At 34.6% G+C, this 15,113-nt stretch overlaps 1 protein-coding gene across 2 annotated transcripts; it reads right to left on the bottom strand.

Moving 5' to 3' along the window:
* Window positions 1-476: 476 nt before the first annotated feature.
* Window positions 477-5,163, bottom strand: LOC127101360 (protein HEAT STRESS TOLERANT DWD 1). 2 transcript variants are annotated; one of them, XM_051038747.1, is made up of 12 exons: window positions 4,941-5,163; window positions 4,712-4,863; window positions 4,377-4,455; window positions 3,796-3,975; window positions 3,603-3,701; window positions 2,931-3,090; window positions 2,715-2,821; window positions 2,433-2,569; window positions 2,273-2,345; window positions 1,649-1,764; window positions 1,346-1,463; window positions 477-1,065 (listed from the first exon to the last, which is right to left on the bottom strand). In XM_051038747.1, the coding sequence occupies exons 1-12, from the start codon at window positions 4,986-4,988 to the stop codon at window positions 934-936; spliced, it is 1,401 nt and encodes a 466-aa protein (XP_050894704.1). In that variant the 5' UTR covers window positions 4,989-5,163; the 3' UTR covers window positions 477-933. The 2 variants fall into 2 exon arrangements, with proteins under 2 accessions (XP_050894704.1, XP_050894703.1); XM_051038746.1 differs by having other exon boundaries at window positions 2,273-2,569.
* Window positions 5,164-15,113: the final 9,950 nt, after the last annotated feature.

The raw sequence follows: 15,113 nt of genomic DNA, 5'->3' as shown, positions 1-15,113 counted from the left end.
TTCATCAAATCAATGTATTTCATTAAAAAAAGTCAAATTTTATTCACCCGTATTCACCCTCCTAAACAACATATAAGGTGAATTTGAAAGTGTATCTCCGAACTAAATTTTGGAAGAGGAGGGAGAAACTATATTTTGGATGAGGAGGCGGGAAAGGAGGAGACTTAATTAGGACATGTTTTTGTGTAAAAAGGATGCGTCAGAAAAAAAACATTTCCAAATTCTCAGGGGCATTTACAGATTTCCTTAGGGTGCTTCTCCACCACTTAGGGTGGGAGAAGCAATTCCCAGAGAAAAACCGATTAAGCAAACTCACAGCAGAAACAGTCAAAAGTTGGGCCCATAGTTCTCCCCCGTAGGTTGGTTTGATTCTGTGGTTTGGGCCCAAACCCGACTCGTTTTCCAGCCCTAGTAAACAAGACACAGCAAAAAAATATAGGTGCTGGAAGGCAGCTTCAAGAAACACCGTTGAAAAATAGAAAGAAATACTTTCAATTTACTTTCAAATATATGCTCACTAGTACTCATCTAACATCAACAAGAAACTATTAATAAAAAAAGATACATAATGAAAGCAAGGTTTGCATAAATAATGATAATATCTATGCTTATAGCTTCCACCACCATCTGAAGACACTCAACTCGTTACAAAACTTGGCACAAGCAGCTAAGGAAATTAATAAAGCACAAAAGTAAAATTTCTTTGACATAACATTAGATTCAGGCTGCTTGCACCGCGAAACACCGTATCCAAACTATAACAGCAATACCTATAGGTGGGTTTGCATAAATAATGATAATATCCGTGAAACACCATATCCAAACTATAACAGCAAACCATAACATCAGATTCAGGATGCTTGCACCGCAAGGTTTGCATAAATAATGATAATATCCCTTGTAACATGCTTGAAAACTGAACAGGGCCCCGTATCAAGCACCATCTGATGGCAGTGTGCTCTGAATATTCGAAGGCATGAGGACATTGAATCCATCTGCTGCAGTAGATACTATCATTCCAGGAATCTGTGTGTGCCAGTGCAGTTCTTTGGGGTCTTTTTGCCCCTGTTTCAAGTTACAGGAAATAAGAGAATAAATTAAATACCACGGTAAACAGCTAAATTAAACACCTATTATAAGCTTTTTGTATAATCAAGAAGGAATGTGGTTAAGCAGTTATCATAAACTTTTGAAATAAGATAAAAACAGTTTATGTCTAATAAGCTATAAACAGTTTATAGATGCGACACTATTTTCATAACTTCTTTCAAACACTTATACAAATAAGTATTTATGCCACAGAATAAGATGAGTGGAAAATGTTGACCAAAGTGATTCAAATTACCTGGTGAATAAACAATAGTTGGGGAGGCAGATCTTCAGGAGCTTTTACATGTTCTTGGGTTTTAGCTTTAAATTCAGCCTCCTCTTCCTCGTCCTTTTCTAAAGAAAGGTCCCATATTCTGTTACAAAGGATTACAAAACTTGTTAAAATTTGGTAATGTAAAGCTTAAGTTATTTGCAGAGTCCACGAAAGGGTAACCCCGAGATAATATTTGAGAGAGAGTAAGTAAAGCCCTGAAATTTGTTAGGAATTTGACCAACAATTCTGTGGATGATGTACTGCAGCCAATATCATATTACTTACGTAAGTTGATTATCAGAGGATGAAACAGCTAGTGAAGAAGCTTCGTGTGGACTCCACTCAATGGATGTGATTGGATTCTTATGGTATTCAAAATGAGCTACCACAGAATCTCCTTCCTATTCACAAAACAAGGTACTTCCACGTCATGTTTAATTTAATAACAAAATCAAAATAGTCGGACTCCTCCTACTTCTAACTCCTACTAAAGGTTTGAGGTTGGCTAAGGGGTTGGGAAAGAAATCAGACAACATGAAAGTTTTTCTTTTTTCAAAATCTAATGTTATGATAGTTCTTCACTAAATGCATCTAGAAGTTCTTCAAATTTGAATTCAAAGGTACTTGATTCAAACATACAAAATGAAATATACAAGGATAAGTTAAAAGTAAAGAAAGTCCGCTCATATAAATTTAAGTTAATGATGTAATATGTTACATAATGAAAACAAAATTATCAGAAAATTGAAACCAGAAACTACATAACATAACTAAAGCATCATTGACATTAGAGAGCATCATATCTATACAACAATTTTGTTGTTATAAATGAGAAAGATTTATAATTTTGTATGGCTATTCTGTATGGGCAAAGGAAAATATTCCCAACTATAGTCAAGCTATTCATACCTTAAGCAATCTGAGATCACGAATAGATATAGTTCCATCATCACTGCCCGACGCCAACATACAACTAGCCAACCTACTCGGTACAATAAAATACAACATCATGAAGAGATATATGATGGAAATTGAGATGATGGAGCACAAAAAGTCAATGCTATAATACCTGTTCCATGACAATACATTCACATCAGCATTATGTGCTTTAAAAGACGCAGCTGGTGACCTCCCACGAGTATCCCATATTGCAATGGTTTTGTCAACAGAACAAGAAGCAAAAACATTAGGTTCTGTAGGGCTCCACTGCAAGGATTCATTGAACGATAGAACTCTCATTATACATATAAATAAATAAAAATACATATGTAAGAGACTGGAATGCTCTGAAAATTTACTCAAAACAAGAAGAACATAAGGTACTAGTTTTGCTTTGCACATGAGTACATACTTGCAGATCTTCAACACTACCGGTATGTCCAGTAAAAGGAGTTGTGTCAATATTCCATGTTGCAGCAGATGTAGGCTCCCAAAGATAAATACTATTGTTGCAATCCCCTTCAAACATGAAGATCAACATCAAGCCTCAGATCTATTTGATAACTAAATATGAATGTATGCTAGAGAAAATTATGAACAAATAAAATAAAATAAACCCAGCGATTACCAGATATAAGCCTTCCTGGAACAAGAGGACTCCAGTCTATAGCATAGCCTTCATTTTTGTGCTTAAATTTTTGTAGTGGAGCCTGAACTACATCAACTCCTTGGACACCTTCCGATTCTGTCTCTGCTAGAGCATTGAGATGGGAGCTCATGTCCCAGATCTACAAATTGATTGCTCAAAGTATCAGATTAAGAAATATGGGTTGAAATTGTTACAACACGAGTTCAGAAAGAGCTTATATATAAAAATTGGGAAAGACTAACGGGCACGGGGCACTCTTGAAATTGTTACAACAAGTTTTTCTTGAAAAAGTGCGTATTTAATGCTTCGGAAATTGAAATGGTTAACTTTTCTATAGAATATTTTCTTTATTTGGAATTCTTAAAGAGTGTCCCTGGGGCACTCTCTTTAACAAGACCCATAAAAATTAAACAGTTATGTTAAAATAGTTATGTTAAAATAAAATGTAATTGTATGCATAACAGTTGCAACAGAACAAACTAAAACTCACTTGTGGTCTTATATTAGTGATGTTTTATATTTTATCATAGCATAATAAACACTGAAACTGCCATATCACATGAATTTTCACAATTTTAAATTCTAAAAATAAGAGAAGCCTTAAAGTTCACCACAAATTAAAAAACTACGTTATATGGTTAAAATACTAACCTGTACGTGACCAGATTCTGCCCAAGTTGCACATATATGAGGATTTTGTGCCATGGCGCGTATCCGGTTGATACAGCCCTCGTGAGTTACCTTCCGCAACTGAAGGTTTGAACAGAACGAAAAGTGTGAGTAAGATAAACTTCAAAATTGTTAAGAAATGAAATAATACGATCGCAGATGAAGAGGATGTTGCCTGCAAAGTCGGACCCGTGGCACCACCTTCTTCTTCATCATCACTATCATCCTCGCTGTCACTATCCTCATCATCCATTCCAGAGTCATCAGTTTCACGTTTAGGCACCAGCTCACGTCGCTTCCCAGAAATATTGGATACTTTAAAAATCCCAATAGAATTCCAAGAAGGTTTCTCAGCCTGGGGCACATGCAACATCATATCAATACGAGATTTCCAATAAAAGCAAAAGACACAAGAAACAAAGCTACAGTAAAGAACATGACTAGGAGATGCTCCGTGTTATTTTTACAGTGATAATCACTATATTTGTGATTATAACAATAATAATAAAAAATCATTCAAAGGGAAATCTTTCTCCCAACTATTTTCCTACAGGGCTCAATCACATGGATATGCTAAGCGCTATTCTTTGTTATGATGCTGCAATCTGCAAGTTTTGCCTACACAGCCCAATATCAACTATTCTGTTACCCCATTCAATGAGTAATGAATAGTTACAGGCTCAAGGTTGATTAATTGAGACATCATACAAAGTATAACAAAAAAAAACATATTCACACAAAACATATAAACCTCACCTGTGTTCCTGCCATGAAATACACCGTGTGCGGAAATTCTGTTCGAACTAAGCCCAGGGTGTCACGTAAAATATCAAAGCTGTCATAAGTGCCAAACAAATATAAATTCATGACATGAAGATGGCAGTATGAAGCACAGACACCGGATACACTACACCGACACGGACTGACATGTCAATGAGTAAAAAATGAATAAATTAAACATAATCACAAATGTCACCGTCAGTTTTGAAAACAGACACTGACACATTTTTTCATAAATTGCAATGCTAATGCCAAAAGGAAATTAATAACTGCATGGTGTTACTATTAGGGATAAAAAGCATGAAAACTACCTAAGACAAGGCCATCCAATATGAAAAGCATGAAGAGAGTTGTAAGCAGAAGGATCACACTGAAGCTCTTCATCTTCTTCCAATTTGTCCACGCCAGGTTGCCACACTTTAACTGGAACCTGTGGCGCTGAAGAAGATGATTCACTCCGTTTCTTCAAAAAAAAAAATCACAAAAAATTAGAAATTTTCCTCAAAAAAATATACAGAATGAAGTGAAACAAAATGACACCTTGGTCTTGCTCTTTGCCTTTTGGCGATGTTTTATGCCACGAGTCATCTTCGATTAGTTCAAAAAAAATAAGTAGAAGAAAGAGCGTAAGTAGTTAACCGCCGGCGAAATCGGTGCGTTCGCGGCGGAGGGATGGTGAAGACGGCGTGATTGAATTTCAGTGGTGATAACTAGGTTAAAGGAAAAGGGAGAACTCAAACTTTGCAAAGTGATGTGATGAAATAAAAATATTATATTTAAAAATAAAACTAAAATTAATTGAATAGAAGAAAATTTTTAAAAATATTAATAGAATATTCTTAAACTCAAAATAAATTACGATGGATAAACTTTAAAAATTGTGATTCTTGTTATAATATTATTATCTAAAAAATTAATAGAATATTCTTAAACTCAAAAAAATTGCGATGGATTAACTTTAAAAATTGTGATTCTTGTTATATTATTATTATAATTAAAAATATTTATTTAATAGTAATGATCAATTATCTGATTTAAGAGTAATAATTAATTATTATAGATGTATAGTTTGCCAAAGTTAAAATAGTAATGTCAATTATTATATAAATACTCTCTTGGATTAATATAAAATTACATCAATTTCTTTTTAAAAAATATAAGTGAGATATTCTACTTTCTTCAATCATCTTTATTAGTTTGATATTATATAATTAGATTAGTGACTTATATCATCATATAATTCACCAATATTAATAAGGAATATTCGAAATCGATTTTTTCTCAACATGTTATTAGCACGATCATTTTTATCGGAAGTTATTACTACTTTAGGTATATCTTCTATACTTATCACTTTAATCTTATTATTACTATTATTATTATTATTTACCACATTATAGAAAAGTGGAAATTCGCCAAGTAATTTATAATTATAATAGGTATTATCGTTATTATTGTTTGACCCCTTATTATAGAAAACGGACAATTTGTTAAGTGCTCTATAATAAGTGTGGTTTTTACAAATTCTGTATGGAGGTCTAAAATCTCATATGCAGTTACTAACTTTTATATTTAGTGGAGGTCTAAAACCCCATATGCAAGTACTAACTTTTTATATTTAATGGAGATTTAAAATTTCATATGCAATTACTAACTTCTATATTTAGTGGAGATCTAAGACTCCATATGAAGTTATTAACTTTTTATATTTAATGGAGGTCTAAAATCGGATATTCAGTTACTAACTTTTATATGTAGTGGAGGTCTAAAATGTCATATGCAAATACTAACTTTTTATATTCAATGGAGGTCTAAAACCTCATATGCAGTTATTAACTTTTATATTTAGTGGAGGTCTAAAACCCCATATGCAAATACTAATTTTTATATCTAATATAGGACTAAGATCCACATCTATAATTTTACTTCACGAAAAAAAATTCATTTGATATAATTAAAATTACTAATGTGTTTTATCATATGTGTTCATTCACAATATACGTTATCTTATATTTATATTTAACACTTGTAACAACTGTCATACCCCAAATTTACTCTACCTTTTAAACAACTTTCACAACCCTAATGTATAAGCATACATTCATCATCCATCTTCTTATAATTATATCTAACACTTGTAACAGTTGTCATACCACAAATTTACTCTACCTTTTAAACAACTTCCACAACCCTAATGCATAAGCATACATTCATCATTCATCATCTCATTTGCATTTACACTCATAACAAGGAAACATAAACTCAAGGCATGGTGTTCATATCTGAGAACCACTAAGATCTCTTGATCATGTTGGGGTGTGTCAAATCCACCATCGACCCTAATTGATATCTTCAAACATTCTTTGACCTTGGGGGACTACACAAGTCACCCACTTACTTTTAAAACCCTAATTGAAGGTTGAGCTTTGGTTGAAAGCTTTGCTTGTTCATCTGGTCATCCATGGACCTCAACCCTAGTCCCTTGATCCTTTGTGGCTTGTACAAGTCATCATTTAACTTTGTGCTTTATCCTTGCCCTTGGGGAACCTTAATATCCAAATATTGATTATGCATCAACCTTGTGAAACTACTCCAAGAAACCTCATGTATCCAAACCCTAGTTTGTATGACTTTGGTCCTTAAGGAACCTTTTGATCCAAGAAACCCCAATTGTTCCCCTTTACTTTTATGCTTTACCTTTTTGCTTGATCACATCATTGTCCATTGGTCACTTCATCATCCATTGGTCCATTAACATCCAATTCAAGCTCACTTCATTCATCATTCACTCAAGGAACCCAAGAGATCAATTGTGGCCAAAGTTTGACTTTGGTCAAACAATTGACTTTTTGGTCAACCTTGACCAAAGTCAATACCCCTTTTCAAAACCCTAATTTCTCCAACTTCAATCCTCATTCATCAAATGTCCATCCACCTCATTCATCAAATGTCCATCCACCTCATTCATACATGGCAATACAAGTGGAAGTTTTTGGTTTGAACTTTTGAATCATCAACTTCAAGTCATTGGTTTCATCCATAAGCATGGCCCACTATCATCTTGCAAAGCCTCGAGGTTTGGTTTCTATAAATAACTACTCATTTGAGCTTCAAACAATCATCATTATGCCTTGGAATTCAAGAAAACTTCAAAATGGCATTTTAAGGCATGTTGGTTGATCAAGTTTTGGCAAGTTTGGCCTACCATTTGGTTCAAACCCCATAACTTTTTCATCTTTTAACCTTTTAAGGATCTACTTTGATCCAAATGTCCTAAATGAATCTCTCTCCAACTTTGTTTCAAGGTCCAAGACCTAATTCAATTTATAAGGACCTGAAAATTGGGATCGGCCAAGCTGGTTAAGTTGCCTAGTCAGGCCTAAAATCATGTCATGATCTCCACTTTACACCATTGCCATTTTCACATCACAACACCTTTTGACTTGATTCCTTTTGCGACATGTTAAGGGTATGTCAAGGTTCATTTGGCCTAATTTTTACTCAAAATGTATGAGCCAATTTTAATTGGCCCAAGTGCAAAGTTTAGGTTCCACCATGGTGCATGTAGCAGACCAAACCAGCTAAACAATGTTTGTTCATTCACCAAGCCTTTAAGCCTTATGTGGTTTACTTCCATTTGAACCAAGAGTGTGCTACAAACATTTGTGGCACTAAAATGAAAGCCCTAAGTGAGTGTAGCAAAAGCACATGGGGAGCAAAACTAAAAAATTCAAAAGCATAACATTGCCCAAAATGGAAACGATCCAAATGAGTCTTAGCAGGTGTATGGACCACCATTGTTTCACCAAAAGAGTGATAACAGAACAAAGTAGAAGGAAGGGATTGTAGGTCAGATATGAATCACCCTTAGCCAACAAGTTTTCTTTTCTTCACATTTTCGGGCTCATACCTTTTCATGATTCTCAACCCTAAAACTCCAACCTGGTCACTCCTTCACCGTCCCTATAAATAAGGGATGCTTCTCCCTTCAATAACCAAGCTTCCAAGCCATTAAAACCCTGCTACAATCACCATCCACCTCCTTCAAAAACAGAGTAGTCGTATTTGGACATTGAGTTATTTCCAACACCACAAAAACATTCAAACACCTTCATTAAACCTCCCTGAAGCTAACTAGAACCTTGGAAGTGTTTGAAATAACCTCACATGAGTTATTCAAATCCATCGGAACCACCAACTGAAATTGATTCTGGTAAGGTAGTTAACACCTTCATTTCCATCCAAACAAGTTACCACTCTACTCCTTGTGATCCACTGAAGCTAAACCTTATGATTTAAGCTTCAATCATTGTGTATACACCATTTGATTTTATTTGTAGGGTTGAGTTTTCATTCATGTTCATCGTAAATACTCCATACTCAGAGTCAATCAATGGTTCGTGAGAATGGATGAGGCAACGATGACCCAAGGTTGAGTGGAATCCATGGTTGATTCCACTAAAAACCTCGAGTTGCAGAGTTTGAAGTTTTGAAATTCCAAGGTTGAATACGATGGTTTGGTTGTTGATTTGTGCGTTTATCTTTTGTTTTGATTCAAAAAAATGTGTTGGCTTGTTGTTATTGGTTGTTTTGGTTAACTTGGCTTATGGGTGTTTCAGTGTATTATGGTCAACGCGCGCATGTTGTAAGATCCCAATTTTTACCCTAAGATCCCTCGTGATATCTCATCATTTGCATTGGCTTTGGGATCACACCTTGGTATCCTCCTCACCCCTCATTCATTGGGTTTGTATTGGGAGAGATCACCAAACACTTTTGATTGTATCATACTTTGTTTTTCTTAGTTTACTAACCAAAATACCAAAAACATGTCTATGTATAGCTTTGTTTCTTTTGTAGATATGTGTGTGTCCATATGTGCCTTATCAAGCTCACATCTAGGGTTTGAGACTCTCAGTGCAAGAGATCAAGCAAGCAAAGGTCCACAATATTTCTCAGCATCATATATGTGTAGCGGTAAATTCATGACCATTAAGCTATGGATAAACTTAACGTCAATAAGACAAAAGTCGCCACCGCGCTTTTATTGTTTCCAAAGGAAAAGAGAAAAGCACGAACAAAACCCAAAGATAAGAAGTTTTCAAATCAAAGCTAATAAAATGCCAGATATTATAGGTAATGGGGTTGGTTACACAAAGGGAAGGTGTTAGCACCCAAAGTGTCTTAGGTACTCCTAGGGAGCCCTTTTTTTGTGTGTATGTGTTTTTTTTGTATAAAAGAAGTTTGCAATAAAAAGAGTGTGGGGATGAGAAAAGAATTCATTAATTATATTTTTGTGTTTAACAAGATCTTCGGACTTGTGCCTACGTACCAACATAAAAATGAGGGATCAAAACCTCGTAGTTCGTGGTATCAATTTCAAAGTGAATGGGTTACTTTTAGTTAAAAGTTAAATTTAAAAGAGACACAAAAGACCCAAAAGAATTTGAATGAGTGTCAGTTCTTTTTGTCTTTTGAAATTTTAAGTCAATATGATTAGATTTGTTTACAAGTTTGATTTAAGAAAAGAGTTTAAAAATGCAATGGCATAAGGCCAAAGTTTCTAATTTGCAATAAAGTCTAAGTTTAGAAATCACAAGCAAAGCAGTTTCTTGAAAAAAGGGGGGAGATATTTGAAATTTAAGAAGTGGGAGGAGATGAAGAGACTAATCCTAAGCATAAAATTAAAAGTTAAGAGTTGAAAAGCTCTGACCAATGGGATGCAATCCAACAGACAAGAATGTCATATAGAAAACCCATTTCCCCTTTGGACTTTGAATCAAGCAATAATCAGCAAGCAAATAGCAATATGAAGAGCAAGTCATCAAATAAAGATGGCAAAATCCAAGCAAGCAACTTCACAATCTTCTTCTTGATCTTCCCAAGTATCAGATGACATACTTCTTGATTGGCCCTGAATAAGGCATTAGACCCAGGTTCAAAGTTACAGTTGCATCCAGACCATGTAGCAGATGAACTCAAGTGGATCCAAATACTTGCATCATATGAAAGCTCAAACCATAATAACTTGGTTTCAGAAGTGTTGGCATTGACCAAGTCCTTTTGCATAAGGAATGTTGCCTAATTCTAAGTCCAAGAGCTCAAATCAAACCCAACAGTCCACGCAAACATTTTTTAGGTTTTTTTTTGTTTATTACGTATTTTAAGGTCCTAATACCACAAACACAAACAAGATACACAAACAAATATATACAAATCACAATATATGGCTCAAATGAGCAAAGTGAAAATGGTATAAACATAAACAAGTTAAATGATATGTAAATGGCAAATGAAATGGTAAATGAAATGGTAAATGACTTGAATTTAAATGACATAAGGTAAATGACTTAAAATTAAAAGCAATAAAAATAAAAGTTAGTAAAATGTTAGTTGTTTAGATGTTAATGGTGTTTTGCTTTTCAATTGATTAAGTTATTCTTTGGAGAACACTCAACCCTCTATTCACAAGCATGGATCCTTGAACCAAGACATCTTCCAAAGGAAGGAAAAAAGGCCAAGTTTTCATACAATATCATGAAAGGGGCAGACTTACAATCCCACTTACTAGAGTGTTATGCCTTTAGGGTCAAATTTTAGCTCTATGTTAAGCAATCCTAATTGGACTTAGATAGAAGTCACAACTATCTGAGGTCGGACAATAGAAATTTAGGTGCTAATGCATGTTAGAGATATGGTATAATGAATCATACTCCTAAAACATACCACACTCAAAAGGAAAAATGATCAAAGGATGTGTAAGACCCCAATTTTGATCTTAAGATCCCTCATGATATTCACATCATATGCATTGTCATTGGGATCATACTTTAGCATCCTCCTTACCCCTTACTCATTGGGTTTGTTTTGGGAGAGATCACCAAGCACCATGTGATTGTATCATACTTGTTATTTTATCATTTACTAACCAAAATACCAAAAATATGTCTTTGCATTTTTCTATTTCTTTTGTAGGTAAGGCACTTGATCACCTTTGATCTATCAAGTTCACATCTAGGGTTTAAGACCCTCATTGCTAAGAAATCAACCAAGTAATGATCCAAAATGGCTTTAGACATCATTCATGAGTCCCCATGAGCTTCATATTTTATTTTGATTATCAAATCATCAAGAGTTTGGAGTTGGTTTGCCTTGGAAACCCTAGTTCATCTGGGTGTCTTGTGTAACTTCTTCAACAAGATTCTTCACCAATTGATCAAATATTTTAAAGGGCATCTCAAATTTCATCATCTTGTGCATATATGATATCCCATGAGTCCCAAAAGTCAATAGAATTGCAAATTAGCAAGGTGGTTCATGGTGATTGACCAGAGGAATTCAACTGATCAAAACTGGGGTTCCCTAGACCTTATCTCCTACAATTTTCATCATATAAATATTATTCCAAGAGAAAAGTTACTCCAAATGACATTAAAAACAACTTTAATGTTGAGGTCTAGAGCTAGTGTTGCTTGGAAAGTCATTTTTTATGTTGAAAGATTATAGGTCATTTTGTCTAAACCCTAATTTGAAAGTCAACTTCCCAAGGCCATAACTTGCTCAATTTTTATGAGATGAAATATTTCCAAGTTGGACAATTAAATTCAAGGTGCGTACTTCAACTTTGATGTTTAGAGGAATAGCTAATTCAACTTTTATAAGCATTTGATATGAGGATACATTATAGGTCATTTTGGACCAATACCATTGAACAAGTGATTTTCCTCAACTTCAAAAATGCATAACTCATTCATCCCAAATCCAAATGAGGTCAAATTTGTGACCATTTTGAAGGTTTTTGAAAGAGATACAACTTTGATGAAGACACTTTTCTCCTTTGAAGCTCATATAAAAAGTTGGCCAAGGTGGAATAATTGAACATGTGGCTTAACACTTAGAAAATATTTTGACATGTTGAAATTTCCAAACTTCCACCTCAAAATTCATCATGATAAAAGCTCCAAATGGAAAAGTGTTCAACATAAGAGTTGTTCCTCTTGATCTAACCTTTCCAAAGAGTCAAAATTCATCCATTTTGGACAAGGTTTGAGGGGTTGCATATGGCCTGGACATGGTTGTATCAGTTGGCAAGAATCATTCTTCAAACATCAATACAATTTTGCCTTGCATCACAATCCACATTCAGACTCAATCTCACTTGCATTTGGACCTAATTGAGTTGCTTCATGGGCATGTACATGCCCATGCAAACATGCACTCCACATTGCCAAATTTGGAAGAATTTTCAAAAGTGAAAATATCACTTGCATTTACTCTAAGGAGAGGTTCATTGCATCAGTTTTGAGGACCCTTGTGCGCCAATTTTGCCTCCCACATTTGAAACCTCACCATTGAAAGGAAAACCTGAGAAATTTCATTTGAAATTTGAGTTTGAATCTCACTGTTTGGAGATTCAAAAACTTCAGGATCCAAAGCCTTGTACCATTTCTAATCTACTTCTGCAAGCTCCATAAGCAAGATCAAACACGAATTGAAGCAAGAGAGATCAAGTTCTGCACAACATTGAAGGTATTTTTCCAGATTTTTCTTCTCTTAGATTCTCTCTCAATTCTCATAAATTCTCATTAATTCTCTTGGATCCTTTGTTGTCTGAAGTCCTACCAATGTAGGCAAGAAGATTGAGTTGCTTTGAGGTCAAATCAAAGCAACTCAGTTCATGTGCCTCAAATTTCAACTCCATGTATCTCTCAATATACTTGGAGTTAGGTTGAATTGAGGTCATATTCGTGATCTACGTCATTTTTTCTTTGAGAGCATGTCCTGTTTTTTCATTTATGTGATGGTGATGAGAGAACCAGTCTGGCCAGGGTCATCGGAGAAGATGCCCGGTGGTTTGCTCCGGTGATGTGTTGGATGAGTTCTGAGCCACATGATCAAGCCAGTGCGTTTTAATCTTGAGCGTTCTTTTTTATTACCAATTGTGTGGCATGCTGACTAGTGTGCACCATGGAACACACGTTTTCATTCACTTGATCTGCCACCTCAATTAATGAGGCAGATCAAGTGGTCCACGTTTTTCTGATTTAATTGATTTTCATTTTATTTCTTTCATTTTCATTAATTCATATTAAATTTAATATTGATCCAAAAAATATGAGAGTTTCACCAAAAAAATTTAAATAAAATCCTCTTTCATTTTAAGGATTAAAATTATTTTTTTGATCATTATTAATATTTTTCATGATTTAATTGATTTTGTGAATATTTTTAATTGTTTAAAAATAGTTTTAAGTTTCCAAAAATTCTGAAATTTTTTCTCCAAAGTCCTTTGACCTTGTTTGACCTATGATAAATCTCATGGCCATTTCTTTGGTACTTTGATGAGGTTTTAGGAAATTGACCAACCATAATTTAATTTAATGCATATTTTTATTATTTTTAATTGTTTAAATGCCAAATTAATTGTGTAAAGCCATTTTATTTGACTTTGTGAGTTTGACTTGTTTTGTTGGGCCTTGGTCAAGGTTGATTTGACTTTGTTAGGTTAAGATCATTGGATTTAGGGGATCGATGGAATGTACATTCCATCTCCCAAAATGAATGAATGATCTTAATTTGGTAAAAGTCCTCATTTGACCAATTTGTGTTGAATCCATTTCCCTTCCCTCTTCATCTCATTACCCTTCTTTATTCATTTATGTCATGGATCTACGATATCTCCATATCCTAAGGCTAGTTGATTGCAAAATCAACATAAGTATGGATGAGATTAGGTCCCCCACTTTGCATATTCTTTTTGTGTGTGGTATGTTCATAAGCATAGTCCATTATACTATGTCTCTAACATGCATTAACACCTAAATTCTATTGCCCGACCTCAAATAGTTGTGACTTCTGTAACACCCTTCTAAATACCCCAATTATTTAATTAAAATAACAAAGTGTCAATCAGAGTAATATGCAATCAAGGGTGTCACACAGTTACTACACACCATTCACCAATATAACGGTCATGCTCTTTTATTAATTCAAAACATAAGCATTTGCATAAAACGCAGCGGATAGAAATCTCATCAATCATGTAAAACTTTACATGTAAAATGGTTCATAACTAACAATAAAACATTTAAAACAAGTTAAAACATCCCATCCCGATGTTACATCTATCAGAGCACGACCCACTAAGGAGACTACACTAGACTACAAGCATTAGCTTCTACTCAACTCATTGCTCGTTACCTGAAAAATAGTTGTAAGGGTGAGTTCCTCAATCGATATAATAAGCATTATAAATTATCATGTCATGTTAAGTAAATAACACATTTCATCACCCAAATCAGATTTCACATTCAGCAACGGCAATATCAACTCAATCATACTCATACTCAATGTCAACACAACCACACGTATAATATTGGAATACATCCATTCATATTATACGCCATACATACATTATGCAATGAGACCCCACACATGCGGTACCGACTATTCCTGAACATATAGTTCAAGCTCACCGATCAAATCCAGATACGGCTACTAAGCTCACTAGTCCCACTCATTTGAGATCTAGTGACTCACTCACTAATTCCTCACCATGGGAATTAGCTACAGCCCCAAAGGCTATGCTATGCACACTAATCATCTAGCATGCAAACATCAACAACAAATCCACAATAATTCACTCACTAATTCCTCACCATGGGAATTAGCTACAACCCCAAGGGCTATGCTATGCACGCTAATCATCTAGCA

Source organism: Lathyrus oleraceus, chromosome 7 (genome assembly GCF_024323335.1).
Source record: "Lathyrus oleraceus cultivar Zhongwan6 chromosome 7, CAAS_Psat_ZW6_1.0, whole genome shotgun sequence".
NCBI lineage: Eukaryota > Viridiplantae > Streptophyta > Magnoliopsida > Fabales > Fabaceae > Lathyrus > Lathyrus oleraceus.
The sequence above is the reverse complement of the archived record's forward strand: the minus strand, read 5'-3'. Positions and strand labels throughout refer to the sequence as shown.

What these genes read in the sequence shown, in the direction of transcription:
- LOC127101360 (XM_051038746.1), bottom strand. Translation starts at nt 4,988, where the DNA reads ATGACTCGTGGCATAAAACATCGCCAAAAGGCAAAGAGCAAGACCAAG. An exon ending in CAGAATCTGGTCACGTACAG is followed by an intron (nt 3,091 to 3,602) that starts GTTAGTATTTTA and finishes ATCAATTTGTAG; the next exon opens with ATCTGGGACATGAGCTCCCA. An exon ending in AACTATTGTTTATTCACCAG is followed by an intron (nt 1,066 to 1,345) that starts GTAATTTGAATC and finishes AACTTGAAACAG; the next exon opens with GGGCAAAAAGACCCCAAAGA.